The sequence below is a fragment of the Durotheca rogersii genome (genome assembly GCF_024521655.1).
Source record: "Durotheca rogersii strain YMJ 92031201 chromosome Unknown GGS23scaffold_4, whole genome shotgun sequence".
Taxonomy (NCBI): domain Eukaryota; kingdom Fungi; phylum Ascomycota; class Sordariomycetes; order Xylariales; family Xylariaceae; genus Durotheca; species Durotheca rogersii.
In genome coordinates, this window is record NW_026251235.1 from 1,459,754 (window position 1) to 1,480,065 (window position 20,312).

Genomic DNA, 20,312 nt, shown 5'->3' on the forward strand with positions numbered 1-20,312 from the left:
CCACATCCCAACCTCTAACCCAAACAATGGTCGATTAACCAACACCTGATACTTTAGCCCGTGTTTGTAGGATACTTTGCTCGAAGCAGCCTGAGACGCCCACTGGCGCTGGGACGTTTCGAGTGGGTGTTTGCGAAGGTATTTCGGGGCGCTGGCGCATACGGCATGAGATGGTGCGTTTCCTCTCCAGGGCCCAGCATATTGCCCGGCACCCGGTGAGAAAAGGAGAGGGGTTAATGGGAGCTGCTTGCGAGCACGCCCACCCCGGCAAGGTTCATCGTCACTCTCTAATACTAGTCGAGAGGTGCGAGCTGTGCGACACTGCCATTCTGTCTGTGAAGTGTCAACAAGATATGTTCTAACGGTAATCAGACCACATTGCTAAGGCGATGTGTCACAAGAAACCAGTAAATTATAGTCACGACCGGTCTATTCCGCTGCAGATAATGTTATCGCGAGACAAAGGGGGGTTCAGGGGAGAGAGGGGGACCCGGGTTAGAGTTAGAATTTCGCGTTTTCCTGCCACTTGGGTATAGAGCATCTCAATTGAGCGGTGCGAAGAAGGTGGTCGAGATGTGATGCCCGGTACTCGGTGGTAGATATGGAGCAGAATCTCCGTCTATTATAATACATATGATCTCGACGGAAGGCTCCCGTTGGGTTGCCTAGGTAAAAAGAGAGAGGTGGAGAAAAAAAGGGAAGGCAATAAAGGGTATCAAGGTGTCCGTTCACTTTACTGTTCCTGGAAACGCCGTAGCAATGGATCTCGATGAATCTCCAGAGAGCTGCGCAGTCCGGGATCGAGTTGCTCTCCACACAACAAGTCTTCTCCTCTTAGGATGCCAGCGAATGCCTCGCAATCCGGAGGCCAACATAAAGGATTGTTTTGAGTACGTGGCGTGTCCACGGCACGCGGATGGGCCTCGAAAGGACGACCCATGAGAGGCTGATTAGTTACCATGCGCTCGCTGACTGCCACTCCGGAGGCTGGTAACCGGACGTCTCGTATGTCGCTAGATTACGTAAATATTCGCGTTGGTCTCGGAAGCTCGAGTAGTCACCGGCAAGAATGGGTCCGAGGATGGTATCGCTGAACTTGCGGGCCCCGGTGCCTTTGGCGAGCTTCGCCATGCGCTCTCGAAGAGCGTCGAAGGCCTTCGAGAAATGACGCAGGATCGTGGCCGTGTTCGAGGACCCACCAGCAATGTCATTCTGCGGGTTGTTCGGATCCAGAATAGACAGACGATCCATGTTTCGGTATACAACATCGCTAACCTGGCTCTGGATTTGTGGGGTTAGCCAGTATCGCACGTTTGGAGACTCCTCTCCCGCCGCGCTCACCTTAGAGACAAGCCCGGGGGGGTTCATGCGGATTGCGACCGTCTTGTAGTGAAAGTGATTTCCGTAGTAGTCGAAAAATTCCATCAGAATGTCGCCGAGATGATGCTCCGGCTTCATGGCGCCGCTCTGGACCTGGGGCATCTGGTTGAGGAGGTTTACCACGAGACAGATCACGGAAAACCCGCCGATCCCGCCGTTCACCGGTTCATTCAAGCCCCTCATTAGCAAGAATTGCTTAATAATCGAAACGAGGGTCGGCATAGCCGGGTACTTCTCTTTCCATTGCAAGAACGTATTGATGGCGCGATAGCCATCCAGTTTCTCGAACGACATGTCGACTTTGAGGGCGGTTTTCGCATCCTTGTACTTGACTAACGGCACCTTAGCATGCAAGATCATCTCGACCTGGCCCTGATAGGGGACTCTGTGGTATAGGAGATGGCTTCGGAGGGCCCAAAGATCCTTCTTGCGGTCATATACGGGGTTCCCGTGGTCGATGAAGCTGTTAGAACACACCGAGATGTCCATATCGGCGGTAGGGAGATAAAGCCCAGACATAAAGGAGCCGAAGGGGAGAACATCCGCATCCGGCCACTTCATCTTGATGACCTTGCGAAGATGGTCGACCATCTGGGCGCGAATGCGCTCCTCGAAATCCCGCGGCCGCACGTACTCGTAGAAGTCCACCACTTCCATGTGGAGACTGGAGGCGAGGGTTTAGCATAGATCTCGACCGAGACGGAGCGCGCAGCCGGCAACACACTTACCGAGTAGACATCGAGGGGATGCTGGAATGGTCCTGAGATGCCCAGGGGCAGGAGTCGGGGCCGCGGTTCTGCCACTCGGGCACCACGCCCCCATCGGAGCGCATCTTGGTGACAGGCTTCAGAGAGGTATGAGGCAGCTTGATGCTGTCGTCGATGGTCCGCTTGCGACTTCCCAGGCTGGTTGAAGGGGTCAGGTCGGCTTGGCTCTCTTGCCTAGCCGGCCTAGCAATATTGGTAGGTTGGAGAGCGGGAGCAGTGGTAGATGGTGCGACGACCGAGGAGGACGAGGGGAAAAGGCTAGGTGGCAGTGGCAGAGGGGGTAGAGTTACCGGTGCCTCTTGGGGCCAAATGGGCGCCGGAGTTTTGGGTGTAACTAACTCAGCAGTTACGCTTTTTGTTAAGGACTGCTGCTGTCCAATCGCTCCTCTCCCACCTTGATCCTCACCTTGGTCCGGGATATTTTGACCCTTCGCTTTTCCCGGGCTCGCGCCTGTTTCGTCGCCTTCAACGTCGCTAACGTCGAAGGAGATAAAATCCAATCCCTCCGTCTGTGCAGCTGCCTTCTTTCTCTCCGCCTCTACACGTGCCTTGCGGATCATTTGCACCATGTCTCTCTTCTTGCGCGTCCCCTCGTCCGGAGGCGGCAGCGCCGTGTACGGGTCTGGATTCGACCATCGCGGCACCTCCTGATCTGGAGTCGTCCCCTTACCGGCGGGACCGGCAGTCTCGGATGTCCGTGCGCGCTTGGTCGCGGGTTCGGCTGTGTCCTCGTCGGAATTGTCGGAAATGTCCATGTCCGTCTCGTCGCTATCGGAGAGTTCATCTATATCTCTATAAGTAGCTCGGCCAGTGGTGTCGCCTAGCATCAGCTCCACCTGGTCATCGTACTTCTTCGACAAGAGGAGTCTGTCGGCAGCTTTCTCGCGTTCCCTCCTCCCAGATCCGCCATGGTGCGGCGGGCGGTGTTGGCGGGGCGGGTGTTCGCGTCGTTTTCGGCCGTCATCGCGACGGGATCGGCTATCGCGGCCGGAATGCCTCTCTCGGTCGTTGCGGTACGAGGAATGGCGTGCACTTCGCTCATTGCTATAGTCGGTTCTATTATGAGCATTGTTTCTGGCCTGGGGCGGAGGACGGTACGAGGCATACTTCCTTGGGCCGCGTCGATCTCTTTCGACAGGCCGATACGAGCTGTACTGTTCGACACCGGCCGGTCGTTCTACACGGAAGGTAAAGTCACCTTGAGGCGGATGAAAATTGTCGCGGCTGCTGTGATGATCTTGATCAACTTGACGGCGCGTATCCGAGTGGTGCTGGCCCTGGCGTAGGTCGGAGTAGGGGCCGCGGGACTGATAGGTGTCTCGGTAGCCCTGGGGGCCGTAGTTCGTAGCCCAAGGCTGCGATGATCCCTCCATAGCCGGCTGCGGCGGTGGCGGCGGAGGGTATGAAAGCGGGCGAGCGTGCCTATCATACCCATATGAAGAAGAAGAAGGCGCTGGAAGGGGAGGCAGAGGCGGCTGCGGCATCGATGCCGGGGGCAACGGCGGCTGCTGGGGCGGCATCGGGGGAGGCCCGGATGTTGGTGTATAGAATTGACTATACATGGTGCACCAGTCGGGTTGCAACTCTCCAGTAGGCGAACTAAAGCCGATGTTGCCGAAGAGGGAGCGGGGAAGTCGAGATGAATCAACCAGGTGGAATGTGAATGTGAATGCAAATGCGAATGCGGATTGTTCTGTTCGTGGGATGCGACGAGGAAATCAGGTGCGGTAAGCTGGTGGAATCCAACTTGAGCGCTAAACCCCCTTTGGCTCAGCCATCGAGGTTCTTCTGTCCCGAGGGACTTGGAGAGGTACCTAATCGGAATGCCTACGAGGTTTAGGTAGGTACCTAGGTAGGTTAGGTTAGGTACTTTAGGTGCCTCTCAAAGTACCTAATCTACCCGGGAGCGATTTCACGGGCTATAGGTTAGGTACCTAAACTTACCTGGGCGAAAGCCTAATGCACTTGCCCACGTCATTAAAAGGTGCTAGCATATCATGTACCTACATTCCTAAGAGGTACCAGATGTTTGTGAAGGTTAGGTGCTTGATAGGTACATTAGGTACCTACCTTTTTCTCCTTCAGATATCCAGGTACCTCCTACCTGTGGTTAGGTCATCCAAAGTAAGAAGAATGCAATAGGCTTGAGACGTACCTACTATGTACCTACTGCGCAAGAAAGAGGTAAGTGAGGTACCCACATAAACATGTTAAGTGAGTCTCTTTTTATTCCTCTGTATTCCCGCTTACCTAAGGCACCTGAGCCAGCTAATACCACCTCTTGAATCCTTCTCATAACAACCACCGCTCCCATACTCTCGCCTTATCAGCTTGGACATGTCACGATGAGCCCAAGATCTTTTCGGCGAAGGCGAGGTTTACACAAATCTGTCCATCAAATAAACCGGCTTTGCCGTCCAAGCTTTCCCAAAGCTACTTACCTACCTACATATTGCCTCATGGCTTCCCGAAGCCCATGGCTCCCTACCAAGCTACAAGTACAAAATTCGAAAATCTGCTCACGTACATCCTCCTCCTCGTCAGTTGCAGGTCTCAAGGGTTGCAATACCACTCAATGTCATTCCGTGAAGCCGATTCAAGTTAGGCTAGAACGCGATATGGCAGGTATCGAAAAGCTGCCTCGGGATTGAGTATAGCCAACATAACTTCGTGGTCAGTCTTCAGTCCGCTACGTTAGGTGCGAGCCGGCCTCTGTCTGGGATCGAGTAGGTATCAGTGGACTGCATCGTGTTGGCTCCGCGTGACCAGGCATAAGTATCCCAAGATGAGCAAGTTATGAAATATGGAATAACGTAGAAACTAAAGGCTGATCGTGAACTCCATGGGGAAATAGAACGGCGGGTGGACGGTACGGCAATATGACGCCCCGCGCAGGGTCGGGTTGTTGTGCTGCCGCTTAATTTCCCTATATTGTTGCGGATCAGGAGCCGCCGCCGCCCTGAATCGGTGTCGCGATGCTCTAGCTATAAGTTGGCGTGCAAGTTGCTGTCGTGGGGTCCGCAGAGAGATACCCCCAGGCTATCACGCTTCAATCGGACTGCCTTAGCTGCTCGCAAGCCATATTGGGCCAACTATGAAGGTCTCGTCGATCATCCTCGGCCTCGCGTCGTTGGCCTCCGGCCACAGCATCTTCCAGAAGGTCTCTGTGAACGGAGTGGACCAGGGCCAGCTCAAGGGCGTTCGTGCCCCGGACAGCGACTATCCTATCCAGAACGTCAACGACGCGGCCTTTGCGTGCAACAAGGATATAAAACATGCCGATAGCACCGTCATCACCGTACCGGCCGGAGCGAAGGTAGGCGCGTGGTGGGGGCACGTCATCGGAGGAGCTCAAAGTGCCAATGACCCCGACCACCCCATTGCCAAGAGCCATAAGGGTGAGTCTAGGATAGCGTCACGCGCGTAGCATCGCGAGGCGAGAGCTGATCGGGTCGTCTAGGGCCCATCATAGTGTACCTGGCCAAGGTGGACAACGCTGCTACTGCCCAGCCGACAGGCCTGAAGTGGTTCAAGGTTGCCGAAGACGGCCTGAACAACGGACAGTGGGCGGTTGACAAGATGATCGCCAACCAGGGCTGGCACTACTTCACCATGCCCACCTGTATCGCTCCGGGAGACTACCTGATGCGGGTCGAATTGATCGCCCTCCACGGCGCCCAGGTGCCGGGACAGGCCCAGTTTTACATGGAATGTGCCCAGTAAGCCAGCACCTCTTTCCTCTCACACACGTATCCCCCGCGTCCTAACAGGAGGCAGGATTCGGATCACCGGCTCCGGCACGAACGCCGGCGCGAATTTCGTCAGCTTCCCAGGGGCGTACAAGTCCAACGACCCCGGCATCCAGATCAACATCTACGACAACAGCGGGAACCCGAACGGCGGCGGCAGGCCTTACAAGATCCCAGGCCCAGCCGTCCTCACTTGCTAGGATGCTCACAAAGTAGGGTATACCTATCTACAGGGGCTGTCGAGGGGTGGCTTGTACGCATATATAGCACAATCAATAAACGTACCTTTAGTAAGACGGATGCAAGCGCGGGAGCCGTCGATATATATCGCATGCCGACAATCCCTAAGCGGCATAGATGATCCCACGAAAGATTCTCAAAATAGAAGGAGTGAAGCTTGCAGAGAACCTCTGGAGTCGGATGGAATGACATCACGAAATGCATACGTGAGCCCGTACGAAGAAGCCACTAATTTCTATCACTTGAGAAATCTGCTCTTGTAAGCCTATATGTAGAACTCGTAGAATGTAGGCGCTTACGTTTCATGCAACAATTTCTGAGCGAAACGTCTGCCTACTTGTCTAGGGTTGCACGACTATTAGATGGCATAATAAAGAGAATTTTGGCACCGAGAGGTCGTAAATTGCTATAGCGAAGGCTTGCTTGCTACGGCACGGGGAAAGGATAGAGAAAGGATTGTCAACTTGCGTAGTACTAGCGTCTTCATTGTTAAATAAACCACAGCTTTATTACCATCACCGGGGGACTCGCTGGTTGATTCAACAACTCAATGCGCTCTGTATCATGCTTTATCGACGTGCCATTGCTCCAGATAGGAGTCGTCATTCCTCTCTTGGAAGCGCGACGTCGTCTTCGAAGTCCTCCCCTAGTACCGGCAAAGATAAGAAAATAGCTAGAAGGAACTCGCGAAGACTAGGTAGCCTACCGCTTTGATCAGCTCGTAAACACGATCGTACCGTATGTAGGTATGTACAATGACATGCCCGGCATTGCATCTTGGATGATTTAGCATCGTGGACAGAAGCGTCTCCTGCTTCTCAGGCCGTCGCCCCTTGGGTGGTAGCTCGCGTGGTCTCCCTCCAGTCACTACCAGGCTCGCTAGGAAGTCGAGGTGGAGGGATAGGACAAGGACGGGGCGTGATGCGACTTCTGTAAGCCGCCGGGTCGGATCATCTACTCGTCCTCCCCCCCAGCCTCGTACTGCCTACTCTACTCAGAGCGCGGCGGCTAGGCCATTACGGAGCGAGATATGCCGGTCCACAACACAACAACACCGAATTCACCATCCCCGAAGTGCATTCCAACCTAGCCGCTGGCATGGGCCGGTTAAGATACGCGATTCGGCCGTTCCGACAGCACGCCTGATACCTAGGGCTAGCTGGGTCGGGACATGCCCTGCCCTGCCTGCATCAGCCAAGACGAGACACCGTCGTGAGAATGGATGGCTAGCTACGGAACTGTTGATGGCCTAATATATTCAGCTAATATGTGCAGGGGTTATCATGCTCTGGGATAGGCTTACTGTGTGAGCTGAACTGGCCGCGAACCAATGGCGACGGAGGCGTAACTGAGGTCGACAAAAATAGCACCCTTGCTAACCAAGCTCCATCCAACGGCAGGGTCTCCTTCGTATACCTATGTCACATTCTATAGCAGTATTGTCCTAGTAGCCCACCACAGTGAACAAACAACCTGCTGTTGACACTACGAATATAGCATCATGCCGTCCCGAGTCACCATCCAGACTTCCGTCACACGTGCTGATATCAGACCCGCCGAAGCGAAAAACACCCTTCTGCCTAGGTATATGGCAACTCGGAGGCCCAGTATTTACATGATGGGATTCGTTTCATCCATCGGGAAATTGCCAATAATTTGAGCTTCTTAGTCTCGGGCTCCGTTGCTGGTGTCAGCATACAGGTGGCGACCAGCTTGCCGTGCTGATCGCCTACTCTACCTGGCTCAGGGGAAGAGGCCCATGCTGCAGAGCCATCGGCGCCGCATCGCTCTATACGATGCGGCAAGGTGTGCCCGTTCCCGACCTGTCCCACGAGCTGGGCAAGTCGTAGCAGGTTTCCATATAAGGAGAGGCCTGCCGCCTGTCCCTTTGCTTCCCAGCGTCTTTGCATTCAACGGCAGCTCTGCGACACGTAGCAGTGACCAAGATGCAATCCAAATCAGTGCTGGCGACGATACTAACCCTGGCGGCTGCCGGGGTTGCTAGCTCCGCACGTAAGACGCCGCTCAGTCGATATGGTTGATATTCGTCGCAGCTTGCTAACCACCGCGATAGCCCTCGACTCTCCCAGCACGTCCACTGGCCTCGCCAGGCGATGGCTCCCAAGCACGGACAAGATCCGCGGCGTCAATCTTGGATCGCAATTTATCATTGAACCCTGGATGGCGTGGGACGAATGGAACAGCAGTAAGCTATGGCAACGGCTATAACTCCCGCCTTTTAGCGCTCATATTTCGTATCCGAATTCTGACCGGCGTCGTAGTGGGCTGTGGGAATAGGAATGATGAATGGCAGTGTGTGGAGGCGCTGGGCCAGGACGCCGCCGACGCAGCCTTCCGCAGGCACTGGGATACCTGGACGACGCAAGACGACATATGGCAGATCAAGAGCCTGGGCCTCAACACGGTGCGCATCCCGGTGGGATTCTGGATCTACGAGAGACTCGTGAAGGCAGACGAGCACTTCCCGCGGGGTGGCCTCGCGTATCTCGACCGGCTCGTCGGCTGGTGTCGTGACGCGGGTCTGTACGTGATCATGGACCTGCACGCCGGGCCCGGGGGCCAGACGACACGCCAGCAGTTCACCGGCCACAGCGTCGACTACCCGGGCTTCTACACCCAGGAGAACTACGAGCGCACGTACCAGTTCCTCGAATGGATGGCCGAGCGGATCCACACCAACGACAACTACCGCACCGTCGGCACCCTGCAGGTCATGAACGAGCCCGTTCACTCGAGCGAGTATCCCGACCTGGCCGCCAATATGGTCGCCAACTTCTATCCCGGCGCCTGGACACGCATCCGAGACCGGGAGAGGCAGCTGGGCGTCGCTGACAACGAACGTCTGCACATACAGATGATGGTATGGCTACCACCCCACTCGGAGCGACAGCTCTAGTTCGAGGCACTTCTAACATCCTCTTGGCAGGGCATCGCGTGGGGCTCCGGAAACCCGAGCAGCCACCTCCCGGACACGAGTCTTGCGCTGTACGACGACCACCGTTACTACAAGTGGGACCCGTCGGTAACGACAACGAAGGACGGGTACATCTCGGCGGTGTGCCGGGACTACCGGGGCGGCAGCGACATCATCATGGGCGAGTGGTCGCTCGCGGTGGCCGACTCGGTGCAGTCCAACGGCGAGTTCGAGATCCGCGGCCGCCCCGACCAGGTCGCCTGGTACCGCAAGTACTGGGCCGCGCAGGCCCAGGCCTTCGAGCGCTCCGGCGGCTGGGTCTTCTGGACCTGGAAGTGCAACTGGATCGGCGGCTTCGACGAGTGGCGCTGGTGCTATCAGTCCGCCGTCGCTGCCGGTGTCATCCCCCGCGACGCGGGCAGCGCCTCTCAGGAAAGCCCTTGCTAAGCTAACCTAGTGATTCGTATATATAGCAGCATAACCTTTTGTCTATATTTGTATATACTTGGGTGTGGAGATTAACTAATACAGTTAGAGATTAAACACCTCTTACCTGCCTCTATTGTATGAGGCCTTGTATGGAAAATGCTAAGGGCATCACTTACTTTCGAGCCACTTGCTTTTGAGTCAATCGACCACCCCGGCAAGTTATTCGGGTTATTCTCGTCTCGTCAAGATTCAAGTGATACAAGGAGAGCCTTTGAATGTGGTGCGGCCGCGGCCATAATGGTGTTGTTACCGACTGTTCGCGCCCGACAAAGAATCCCCCGGAAAATCCTATGTCGTGACTCTAGAGAAAACTACAGGACAGGAGGGTAAGTTTCGAAACGGGCGACATGTTATTGCACTTACAACTTTGGATAAATTTTCGCTTAGTCCTGGTACGTCGGGCGGACGTTCCGTACAGTCTCCCCAGTTCCGCCATCTCAGCCCCAGCCGCCCTCTCTAGCTCGCGGAGTGCCGCGAAGACATAAACAGGACCCGCTGTAGGCAAAAAAGGAACCGCCCTGAGACAGAAAGAAACGCGAGAGACAACAAAGCTTAACCTACTAAGCTACTGTTTCTTGGCTGCGAATTCTGGTCCCTGAGCAAGCCCGCAAAGCGAGACACGCATCTAGCTCAGTAGGACTTGGTGTCTTGACGTAGACTAGCCACTCTCCAGACGTGCATCCCGACCACATTATCGCCGTCGATAAAATAGGTAGGATGTGCATACGGCGGATCACGCACCGGATGCACCACGACGTGCGCATACCCATGATAACGGACCCGGTAGCTCCAGACCCTCCCGTCGTCGCGAACCCGCGGCGGACCCGCTTCCACCGGTGTGAGCTCTCGCTCCCGCGACCGGGGCAGTTCTCCTTCGACGGCATTCCATGCTGCGAGTATCACAGCTGCTGCATGCCCGTCGTCGAGATCGAACCGTGCTGGCTGGCTTGTGTGAGGGGCGCGCGCTCGGGCACGAGAGGGCCGGTGGGCAGGGGCCGGTTGAGTCGCACATACCGCAGCATGGAGGAGGAACATGACTACATCAAGGAGGAGGAGGAGGAGGATGGGCCCGAGCAATGCCCCAAATTCGTGCTCGAGCACCGCCACGAGCGCCTCGAGTACCTCGACAGCCCAGACGCCTACCCCGAGAGCTACCCGGCGACGTGGGACACGAAGGTAGGCGAGCTCGACACGCACTGGCTGTCGCGCCGGTTCGCACACATCGGGCGGTACCAGGCGGCCTTCGAGGAGAAGCTCTTCGCGGCGTGCGAGCTGCTGCACACGCTCACGGAGGACGCCGACATCCGGGCGGCGAACGTCAGCGATCTCGACCGGTGCTGCCCCCCTTCGGACCCGCGAAGCGTTGGCGCCCAGGCCGATCTGCTGCGACTGGAAGCACGGCTCCACGAGCAACAGGTGCTCGTGTTCAATCTGATACACTGGGCGCAGGACTGGTGCCCTATGTGCTCTGCCGAGAGCAGATGGGCCCCCCCCTGATCGCGGATAACTCCTAGCTAACCTGCAACAGACAGGCCGGAATCGAGGTTGTAAGGAAATATTGCAGATGTAAGTAGAGATGGAATCCATCCAGGGGGCAATGCTGATGCTAGCATAGAAGCTTTGATGACCTATCCACCTACAGGTTTCTAAACGCTTGCTGATATTCCATGCTGACAGTGTCCGCAGCGAGCGGAGGGATTGGTAAGAAACAAGGCACCCTCTGCCCAGCAGCCGGTTGGTGCAAATCCCGCTGCGGCTTCGACAGCGTCAGCTTCTCAGGTTGTCTACTCTTGTCGAGCTCCCGAGATAAGTATTGAAAAGGAGAGGATTCCTAGGAGTTAGGTAGGTTGACACAGAACACCAAAGTACCGAGGCACTGAATCAATTAGTCAAGTCCGTCACCTTTCCTAGATAGGTGCGTATCACCCCAGTCATGTCCCGTGTACTTACCATGTACCTACTTCAGGTACTGCCTACATCTATCTGTATAGGTAGGTACCAAGTATCTAACCTTTGGCAAGGTACCTGCATGTAGCTGCCACGCATAACCCCCAGCGTTAGCGCTAAACAGGTACCTAACGGAGCGTCGACAGCCGCCAAGACAAGGGGAAGGAAAGGGAAAGTGCCGACATATAACTGCCTAATTAGACACCTAGGTATCTATTACGTACCCAGAAACAGGGGTGTTTCCCGTCGTCGTGGTGAGGCTCCCTGTACGCTTCCATCAGGGAGCCGGTTCTATCTATACCGGCATTTCTCTTTTCACCACCGCAATGTGAACGCACGCCGTGCCGGTGACGCCGCCACCTCCTTACCTGCACTCGGGTTTGCTGCGCCCTATTACAGCGATTCTTCCATAGCATGGGGACAGGCAGCAGGGCTCCGTCGTCCACCAGCCAAGACGGCCCGTCCACGACGCTGCCCAGCTCTGTGCAGAGCAGTCTGCACGTCATGTCGAGACGAGAGACCGTGCCATTGACGCATACCCAGCCATCCAATGGCTCTTGGGCACGGGGTTTCCGGCCGGCTGCGGGCAGCATATACCGATGCCTCTGCCGTGCCAAGGGCGTCTCCTGCCGCCCGAGGAGCCCCCGTCGCACCAATAGAGACGTGTCACTGTCTTGAGGAATATACACGGCTCCGCGCGCTGGGATAGTTGTCTTAGGCCAAGGAATCGCACGGCCCGAGAGGATACTTACGCGGACAAAGTGCCCCGGTGGTCGGATGAGTCTCCCAAGCCCGCTTACCACTTCGACCTACGCGCGAGGGATACCTTTCTGGTGGGTATGTGCAAGAGGGTAATACGACGGCCGTGCCGCTGACTTCGGTCGATGTGAGACGCTACACCTGTGGTTCGCCCGGTCCGACAATCATTGCCGGAAGTGGCAAGTCTAGCCCTTCGACCCGATATTGCGATAGTGCGGATGATAATAACACAAGCAATATAAAGACGGTGGTAGAACCTGTTTTCGTGCGTGCTGAGGGTGTGGGAGCAAGGGGAAACAATACCTACAGGTTTTCGAACGTGTAACCGACCCCCCGCCAGGTACGCGAGACGTAGAGAGATCGACAAGCGAGTCGACCGGCCGGTAGTTATATAATTAGCAACCGAGCATGAGAAAGAAGCTTAAATCCTGAGAGCGTTGATCACCTAGTCGCGCATCACGAACCGTAGCAGGGACTCGTAAGGCCAGCGAGGAGGGCTTGTCGCTCGCGTTTCCCTTCGCAGTCTCCTACCCTGAGACGTCTTCTACGCCCCCACGAAGCCTACTGTGTGCCGATGCTGCTGTAAGGTAATGTCCCTCGGGTATCCATTGCTATATGGCTGAGTGCGGAAAGATGCCGTGAAGATTGCGTGACAGCGCGCAATGTCGGGGGCCGTAAAACGAAGGCCAATAACCCTCGAAGCGGCACCACCTTCATCGCGGAGCGGCCCAGCATGACGTCCCAGGCCGTCGTCCACGAGCTTAAGCCCTGAGTCCGGTGCTATCGAGTTATGAGCTAGCGTTCGGGTATTGTATCCATGGTAGAGGAGCAAAGACTCCTCCGCTACCTACCAATGAGAAAGCCTAGCCGTGTGCTACGAGCCAGGAGGTGCATTCAGGCAGCTCGGATTTATCGTGAGCATATATTGGCTTCATTAAAAGACTTTAGCAGTTTGCAACTGCATACGATGCGCCCTGGCAATGCCAACGTCACGATGCAGCTAGCATTGAACATGGCCGTGCGCTGAGTGCCATGAGGGCAACTCAGACAGGGCAACTCAGACAAGGCGACATAGAGATGGCTCCCTCGAGAAGCACGTAATTGAAGGCGGCGATGAGCTTCGAAAGCAGAAAAGGCCACGGGGGTAGGTGGATAAATAGAGTCGACGTGACCCTTCGAGAGAGGATGTGTCTATCGCTATCCTTCGCCAGCGCCAGCACCTTCAGCAGAGCTCCCGTGCTGATCTCTTCGCTCCACCCCGTGTCAGTCTCGATAAACTTGTCCACGATGAAGGCCGAATTATTGGCTCTCTTTGCCCTGGGAGGTTGCTCCCTTGCCGCCAGCATTGGCAACCCTGCCGTCGCCGACGCTCGCGTCGAGAGGCGCCAGGACATCGACGGTATCGAGACGAGCCTCGAAGCCCTGCTAGTCCAGATCCAGGAGCGAACAGCCCAGATCAGTATGTTGCTCGCGGGGGAAACGGATGGCTGCTCCTGCCTTGCCTAACAAAGAACTAGATGAGACTCTGATCCCCGTGCGTGATGCCGCTCCCGAGGAGGACGCCAAACCCGCAGCCGCGTCCATCGCCCCTCAGCTGCAGGCCATCTCGGACCTGCTGGACAAGTCGGCCACGCTCACTAAGCGCGCCGTCGTCGAGAGCCGCTTCGTCAAGGCGGACCTTATCAAGACCGTCTCGCTCATTCTCTGGGAGCTCCTCGGCACCGTAAAGTTTATCCTCCTCAAGCTCGGTCTCGGTAAGATGTCGCGTCGTCCTCGCGCTCGGGATCCGAAGCTAACAAAGAGCAATGTTAGGCCCCGTCTTGTTCGACTTGTTACCCTTGGTCCTTTCTCTAGTCGGGCTTCTCAAGTCCCTTAACCTCGCCGTCGATGGTTTGCTCATTGCCGTCAAGTTCATCGCCGACGACCTTCTCAAGGCTGTCGGCCTGGGTCTCCTGGGCCTCCTCCCATGAAGGATCCATTGTCCTCACCAAGCAAATGGCCAGCTACATCTAACTGGGCCATTGAGGAAGGAAAGGGTGTTGGGTTACCGATATACACGTTCGGGTCCTGGATTAGGTAATTGTGTGGTCTTCATTTCCGCTGGGTACCTATATCTCGTATAGCTAGCAGGCTCAGATTGTGGGAATAAATAGGTATGTCAAGTACATGTGCCTTCACGGCCAAGTAAGGGTAGCACCCATATACGTACAAGACAAATGCTGTCACAGCCATACATACCCCTGCAGGCACATGGGCTTGTCCTGCTGACTTTTACAGTCTGGGTGTTGATGCGCCAGAGTGAAGTTGAAACTCGAAAGAAGCTGAGATGGAAGGGTAGCCGATAGTGGGGCCCCAACGGGACAGGGGGTTCGGAGATCACACTGAGCCCACACCCCCTGATTGGTTGAGGATCATCGTGAAACCCTGGCGGTGGATGGTTGTCCCCTAATAGGGGATCGTCGTTGAGGCTCTCGACGATATCGAGGGGTCGACGCCCCGTAAGGAGCCAATAGAGCGAGCACAGCCGTCGCGTTCGAAGAGGGGACTCCGGGGTAGCGATGGCACCATACAGTCCAGTCTCAAACCGAAGACCATCAGACTTGAGACGAATGGCCGTGTGCAACTCGGTTACTCGGATCGTTCTCGTGTTCTCGGGCGGGTAGACATGTCTACCTACACGGGACTGGACACGCAGCCGGCGACATAAAAGCGCGGGAGATCCTCGTTTCGATGATCGACATTTGGCCGCTCTCACCACTTCACTTCTCGATCTCCATCATCCTTCTGGGCAAGGGTTTCTTTTCACTTCTTCGATCATTCCTTCGTTTTTGGCCGGCACGAGACTTTTATCCTTTCCCGTCGATCGTCCTGACTTGTGACCAACGAGTATCTGTTAATTCTTCTTTCGTTTGTTAATGATTAATACCCACCCCAAGTCGGAATTGTAATTTCAAGTCGTCGAAGAAAGGCAAAATGCGCGTAGCACTCCCCCTCGTTGCGGCCATCGCTAGCACCGCTGTCGCGGCGCCTGTGACCGTCCCCTTGAGCGTGACCAACATCGGCCAGGCCGCACCGATCGCCCCGCGCCAGAACGGAGCGTGCTTCATCATCGGGAGCAACACGCTTCCCAAAGAGACCTCCGACATCGCTACGAGACTCGCCTCATCCGTGACCTGCAGCAGGTCCGCGACCACCATCGCCGGCGTCCCCGACGTGACCTTGGGATCGACCACCTACTCGGACATCGACTTCTCCAAGTCAAGCCAGTCGCCGCTCGCCTTCGCTCTATCGCAGTTCGCCACCGCCACCCCTCTGGCCAGCACCAACCTCCAGGACTTCGAAGATATGCTTGACGTCTACCTGGCCACCGAGGCCGGCATCCGTAGCGTCGGTGGCTCCCTCGCTATCAAGGTTCCCAAGTTCTTCCTCGAAATGCAGGTCAGCCGCATCCAGACGGCCCAGGGCAACCCGCCCACCGCGGCGGGGCTTCAGGTCAACCACCTCCGCGACAAAGTGCTCAAGAACGCTGGAAGAGAGAGCCAGGCTCTCCTCGACCAAGTCACGCGGCTGGCAACTCAGTTGAGCTAAAGGGGGGGATAGAAGAGCTACCTAGGTAGCTTGGGGATTAGCTGGTCTGCATGTATGTATAAGTGCCCATCCATAATCCCTCGTGGCCGATAACCACCTGTCCGGCCAAAACATGAATGATCGAAATTCGGTTCGAATTATGAAGCGCTTGTGAAAGAGTGGTCTGTATTGCATCTAAACCCGCCTTCTTCGCCGAACGCCTGTAAATGCATGCCTGCGTCTACGTAGTTATACATTAAATATTTGGTGCTAGTAGGTCGTATTTGACGCATCTCTCCACCTGTGTAAAGATAGGTCAGCGTCGTCGCTGGGGTCGGGTATAGGGCAGTCGAACTTACGTCCTCGATGCTAGCCTGCATAAATTTTCTCGCTTCCAGCCCAGCCCAGAAGAAGAATATAGAGAAATCACCGCCTTTTATCATCTCTGCTCCACTTTGGGTGCCTAGTTGTCTGAGGATTGGCAGGGAACTGCTGAGTAGGTCGATATTGGGATCGAGGCTACGACCAATACCCTCTAACAGCAAGATGCTGATCACAACATTCACGAAATCACCTTCTAGCCTCACGTGATGCTGCCTTACCATATCGAGGACTCGCTGCAGAATATCGCCGATCTTCACGTTGCCCAGAGCGAGCGTAGAGCTCTTCACGTTCAGGACGAGGTGTTGCATCTTCAACGCAAAAACCTCCTCGTCAATAACGGCGTCGGGCTGTCGGCAACGTTCGCACATCAGGTGACCGGCTTTATATCCGTCGAACTCGGCAATGGCACGGAAGAGGTCCAGGAAATTCCGACGATTTGTCGCGTTGAGCTCTGTTACGAGCCCGGTGTCAATGAAGATCAGCTGAGGCCGGAAGCCTTCGGCGTCGATCATTTTTAGTTCCGCCTCCCAAGCAGCGCGGTCCTTTCTATTGCGATAAGGGCGCAGGCGAGCGAGAACTTGCTCGGTAACGTCGGCCTGCACCTCCGGATGCGGCTTCTGGCCATGGGATGACCGGCGCAAGCCGAGTTCTGGCCGGTAAGCCTGGTAGAAGCGAACCATGATATTACCGGGATGCAAGTCGGCATGCACGAAATTGTCGATCAGCAGCATGCGTAAGAAGGCGTCGAGGCCTTCTTGCGAGACGTCTCTCTGAAAGACCCCGCCGCCGTTCTCCAGAAAATCGGAGAGGGGGATACCCTGCGCATACTCTTCAATCAGGACCTCGCGCGTGGTGAATTCCAGGTATGGGAACGGGAACCAAGCCGCCGTGCGGTCCTTGAAGTTGCTGCGAAATTTAGCCAAGTTGGCAGCCTCGATGCGCAGATCGAGCTGAAGCTTCATCATCTCTCCGAATTGGGCGACCTCATCGGGGAGCGATAACCACTCGATGGTGGGTATCGCATTGAGCAGCGAAGCAAAGAAGCCCATGATACGGAGATCTCGCCGGACCGTCCGTTCCACCTGAGGGTGCAAGACCTTAACAGCAACGTAAGAAGAAGGAACCCGTTTCGGTACGCTCTTGAGGACAGTGTCTACCTGGCGGCGGACGCTCCGGCGTATGTTAGTACGAGTCTCCAAGATATCGACGTCGCCTGGCGCAGCAAGGTCCGGTTTCAATTTTGCTTTATATACTTGCGCGATAGCGCCCACGCCCATGGGAGTGGTATAGAACTCCTCGAATATATCCTCGAATTTTCGGCCGTCGAACGCTTCCTCGACCGTTCGCATTGTTGCTTCTAACGAGTGTGCGGGCGCGTTCGAGTGGAGCTTGGACATGATACTACACATTTCGGTCGGGAAGATATCCGTCCTCGAGGCTGCCCATTGACCAAGCTGTCGGGCGCAAAATTAGGTCAGTGCATGGATCCGGACATAATGCACGCGTCCGCATTCTGATGAGACACACCTTAATGAACGCTGGACCGGCCGCTTCCATACATCTAACCAAGAGATTATACCACCATATTGTGCCGGGTCGTTCGTTATCGCGCTGTGGCTGCCGGCTCCCAACCCATATGACGGGCACTGCTAAAAGCACAGGTACGAAGATGAGGGCCAATTGAATAAACCGCAAGCCAGTCGAAAGCGGTTCCCACACATACAAATCCAACAGGATAACGAGTTTGTGACCGAGGCGAAAGACTCCCCTCTCGTGGTCGCTGACGGTTTTCCTCAGCTCTTCTCGCGAGACCTCGAGCATACGGGACTCGGCTGTCCGCTCCGCCCCCCCAGGGTCTTTCTCGGATAGGTTGACGAAGACCGCAGTTCCCAGAGCAGCGTTGGATGTGGCCCAGAGGATTCGGCCCTTGAATTGAGGCTTTGCCCGGGGTCGAGGGCCGAGAAGGCGGGGTCGGAGCGGCGAACGCCAACGGGAAATGATAGTCGGAGAGGTGCTGGAAGCTTGAGAGGAGCATCGGCGAGCATAAAACCGGCCGAGTAAGACGAATAGTCTCATCTCTAAAGGAGTTCGGGGTGTATGAAGGGGCGGGAAGGATTGGTTCGCATGATGGGCCACCCCCAGGGACAAGCAAATCCAAGCATAGGCGCAATTCAGAGGCTGCCACGATATTCAGGCCATTGGAGGATGCGGCACTGGAAGAGGAAATGCAGATTTGGTGTTGGGACGTTGAGGTTTGGTGGGAATGTCCGGAGCACGCCCGGGCAACGCGGAAGGAAGGTAAGCTAACAGCCAGCTGTATCTGCGAAGCGAACGCATGTGCACCAGTGACGTAGTGGGGACCTTCGTTGTAGGTAGGCAGGGGTCGCCCCGTCTGGAGGGGTACCTAATGTTCCTAGCGTCCACCACTGGGCAAGGAGGTACCTGGTGGCCATGGCCTAGGGAGAAACCCGAAGACGGCAAAAGTCCGGCAAATTAGGCGTAGCTTACGTTAGGCACTGGCTGTGGCCAAAGGGTGGGGCCATTGGCAACTCCCTGCCAATCCAGGCTTTGAGCCTTTCTAATCGCGCCAAACCAATAATGAAAAAAAAGGCGAGACCTCAGGGAATAAGTAGACCGAGATAGATAGATCACCATCCCCCGGTGCCTAAGTCTCGCTGGATTCCGCGTCGACCACGCACCCCCCCAATAGCTATATCACATCCCCTAGCAGCATATTTTCTCTCTCCTCGCTCCCGACGGCCGGCCTACCACTATGGGCTGGTTTTGGGCGGACAGTCCTCAAGGCAAGGCCGGTTCTCCATCGTTATCGCATCGCTCTCTTCCGCCACCTCGGGATGGGGCCATATCACCCCCTGTAAGTCACTATGGAACCCCGCGGCTACGATGTGGCGTGCCGCAGCATATGCTAACCGACATTTCTATCAGAAGGGATGCCCGATCCACAAACACCAGAAGATCGCCGATGTCTCTACATCGAGCCCAAATTCCGTCGGAAATCCCCTAGTCGAGCGTGAGCCGTCGCCCTCCGAATCAGTTTCGGCGTGCCCTGTGCCGCATGGCTCTAGATTCTATGCCAGAGAACCCCGAAGGGAACCCGATCCGCAATCTGCTTTCTCGAAATTGAACCCGCTTAACTACATGTTCCGCGACCTATCCCAAGCACCCGCCCCGAACCAGTCACACGTTCTTCCTACCTCTCGCGAACCCTCGACCATTCCCCGCGGCGACGGCGATGGGAATTGGGAATACCCATCCCCGCAGCAGATGTACAATGCCCTGCTCCGCAAGGGTTACACCGACACCGATGTCACTGCCGTCGAGAGCATGGTGAGCGTGCACAACTTCCTCAACGAGGGAGCCTGGGCCGAGATTATGGACTGGGAAAAGCGGTTTGCTGGCGGGCTGTACAAAGGCTGGCAGAAGTGTAGTCGAGGAGAGCAAAACTTTGAGAAGATGGTGAAGAAGCACGGATACGAGAAGGAGGTCAACGATCTCAGCCCAAGCTTGGTCAGGTTCCAGGGCCGACCGAAGGATATGACACCTAAGGCGGCCATGTTCCAGGTCATGGGGTGGATATATCCCAGCGCCTTCGGGTAAGACGGCTGTGGCGTTCAAATTTGGTGTTGCTTTGCTAATGAATACGACAGCACCGAACCCCCCTTCGACCGGCATGATTGGTATGTCTCGCGGGACACGGATGATCAGAAGAAAGAAGTTCGCTACATTATCGATTACTATTCCGGGCCGCCGGAGCCTACGGGTGAGCCCGTCTTCTACCTCGACGTCCGACCAGCGATGACACCGACCGGCGTGGCCGAAAGAGCGCTGCGATGGGGTTGCGACGTCTGGTGGAGGGCGATAGGGGGTGACTTCCGCGAGCGCGAGAGGGTCGAGAAAGCGAGCTGATAAGCCCAGTCAGCTACACACAAGACGCATGGCTACGCCTTATATAACGTCGATGAGAACGCGGAGTTTAGGTTTTTTTTTTTCCTAGGTTGAGAGGGCAGGTCATTGTTCATAAGGGGAGTTGGCAATACGGAGCTGCGTCACGACCCCCCTCGAGTTCCCGGAACG

The 20,312-nt window shown here is 55.9% G+C and overlaps 8 protein-coding genes across 8 annotated transcripts; 6 read left to right on the plus strand and 2 right to left on the minus strand.

The window, feature by feature from the left end:
- Positions 1-954: 954 nt before the first annotated feature.
- On the minus strand, positions 955-3,631 carry GGS23DRAFT_603457 (uncharacterized protein; the record flags this gene model as incomplete). Its single annotated transcript, XM_051519481.1, has 5 exons — positions 955-1,281; positions 1,342-2,044; positions 2,109-2,481; positions 2,554-3,203; positions 3,255-3,631. The coding sequence occupies 5 exons, from the start codon at positions 3,629-3,631 to the stop codon at positions 955-957; spliced, it is 2,430 nt and encodes an 809-aa protein (XP_051374753.1).
- Positions 3,632-5,073: 1,442 nt separating this feature from the next.
- GGS23DRAFT_365951 (glycoside hydrolase family 61 protein) lies at positions 5,074-6,212 on the plus strand. The gene is made up of 3 exons (XM_051513296.1): positions 5,074-5,545; positions 5,608-5,866; positions 5,925-6,212. The coding sequence occupies exons 1-3, from the start codon at positions 5,242-5,244 to the stop codon at positions 6,094-6,096; spliced, it is 735 nt and encodes a 244-aa protein (XP_051374754.1). The 5' UTR covers positions 5,074-5,241; the 3' UTR covers positions 6,097-6,212.
- A 1,870-nt stretch (positions 6,213-8,082) lies between these two features.
- On the plus strand, positions 8,083-9,518 carry GGS23DRAFT_594199 (glycoside hydrolase family 5 protein; the record flags this gene model as incomplete). Its single annotated transcript, XM_051518127.1, has 4 exons — positions 8,083-8,149; positions 8,211-8,342; positions 8,419-9,017; positions 9,084-9,518. The coding sequence occupies 4 exons, from the start codon at positions 8,083-8,085 to the stop codon at positions 9,516-9,518; spliced, it is 1,233 nt and encodes a 410-aa protein (XP_051374755.1).
- A 1,062-nt stretch (positions 9,519-10,580) lies between these two features.
- GGS23DRAFT_594200 (uncharacterized protein) lies at positions 10,581-11,184 on the plus strand (the record flags this gene model as incomplete). Its single annotated transcript, XM_051518128.1, has 3 exons — positions 10,581-11,023; positions 11,089-11,107; positions 11,176-11,184. The coding sequence occupies 3 exons, from the start codon at positions 10,581-10,583 to the stop codon at positions 11,182-11,184; spliced, it is 471 nt and encodes a 156-aa protein (XP_051374756.1).
- Positions 11,185-13,553: 2,369 nt separating this feature from the next.
- GGS23DRAFT_594201 (uncharacterized protein) lies at positions 13,554-14,236 on the plus strand (the record flags this gene model as incomplete). The annotated part of the gene is made up of 3 exons (XM_051518129.1): positions 13,554-13,725; positions 13,784-14,020; positions 14,079-14,236. 3 exons carry the CDS (start codon positions 13,554-13,556, stop codon positions 14,234-14,236), a joined length of 567 nt encoding a protein of 188 aa, XP_051374757.1.
- A 269-nt stretch (positions 14,237-14,505) lies between these two features.
- GGS23DRAFT_366230 (uncharacterized protein) lies at positions 14,506-15,971 on the plus strand. Its single transcript, XM_051513299.1, has one exon. It carries the CDS (start codon positions 15,240-15,242, stop codon positions 15,852-15,854), a length of 615 nt encoding a protein of 204 aa, XP_051374758.1. The 5' UTR covers positions 14,506-15,239; the 3' UTR covers positions 15,855-15,971.
- Positions 15,972-18,554, minus strand: GGS23DRAFT_366018 (ABC1 family protein). The gene is made up of 3 exons (XM_051513297.1): positions 17,745-18,554; positions 16,193-17,671; positions 15,972-16,134 (listed from the first exon to the last, which is right to left on the minus strand). Exons 1-3 carry the CDS (start codon positions 18,291-18,293, stop codon positions 16,090-16,092), a joined length of 2,073 nt encoding a protein of 690 aa, XP_051374759.1. The 5' UTR covers positions 18,294-18,554; the 3' UTR covers positions 15,972-16,089.
- A 298-nt stretch (positions 18,555-18,852) lies between these two features.
- On the plus strand, positions 18,853-20,228 carry GGS23DRAFT_366027 (cytochrome c/c1 heme-lyase). The gene is made up of 3 exons (XM_051513298.1): positions 18,853-19,092; positions 19,164-19,831; positions 19,886-20,228. Exons 1-3 carry the CDS (start codon positions 18,991-18,993, stop codon positions 20,142-20,144), a joined length of 1,029 nt encoding a protein of 342 aa, XP_051374760.1. The 5' UTR covers positions 18,853-18,990; the 3' UTR covers positions 20,145-20,228.
- Positions 20,229-20,312: the final 84 nt, after the last annotated feature.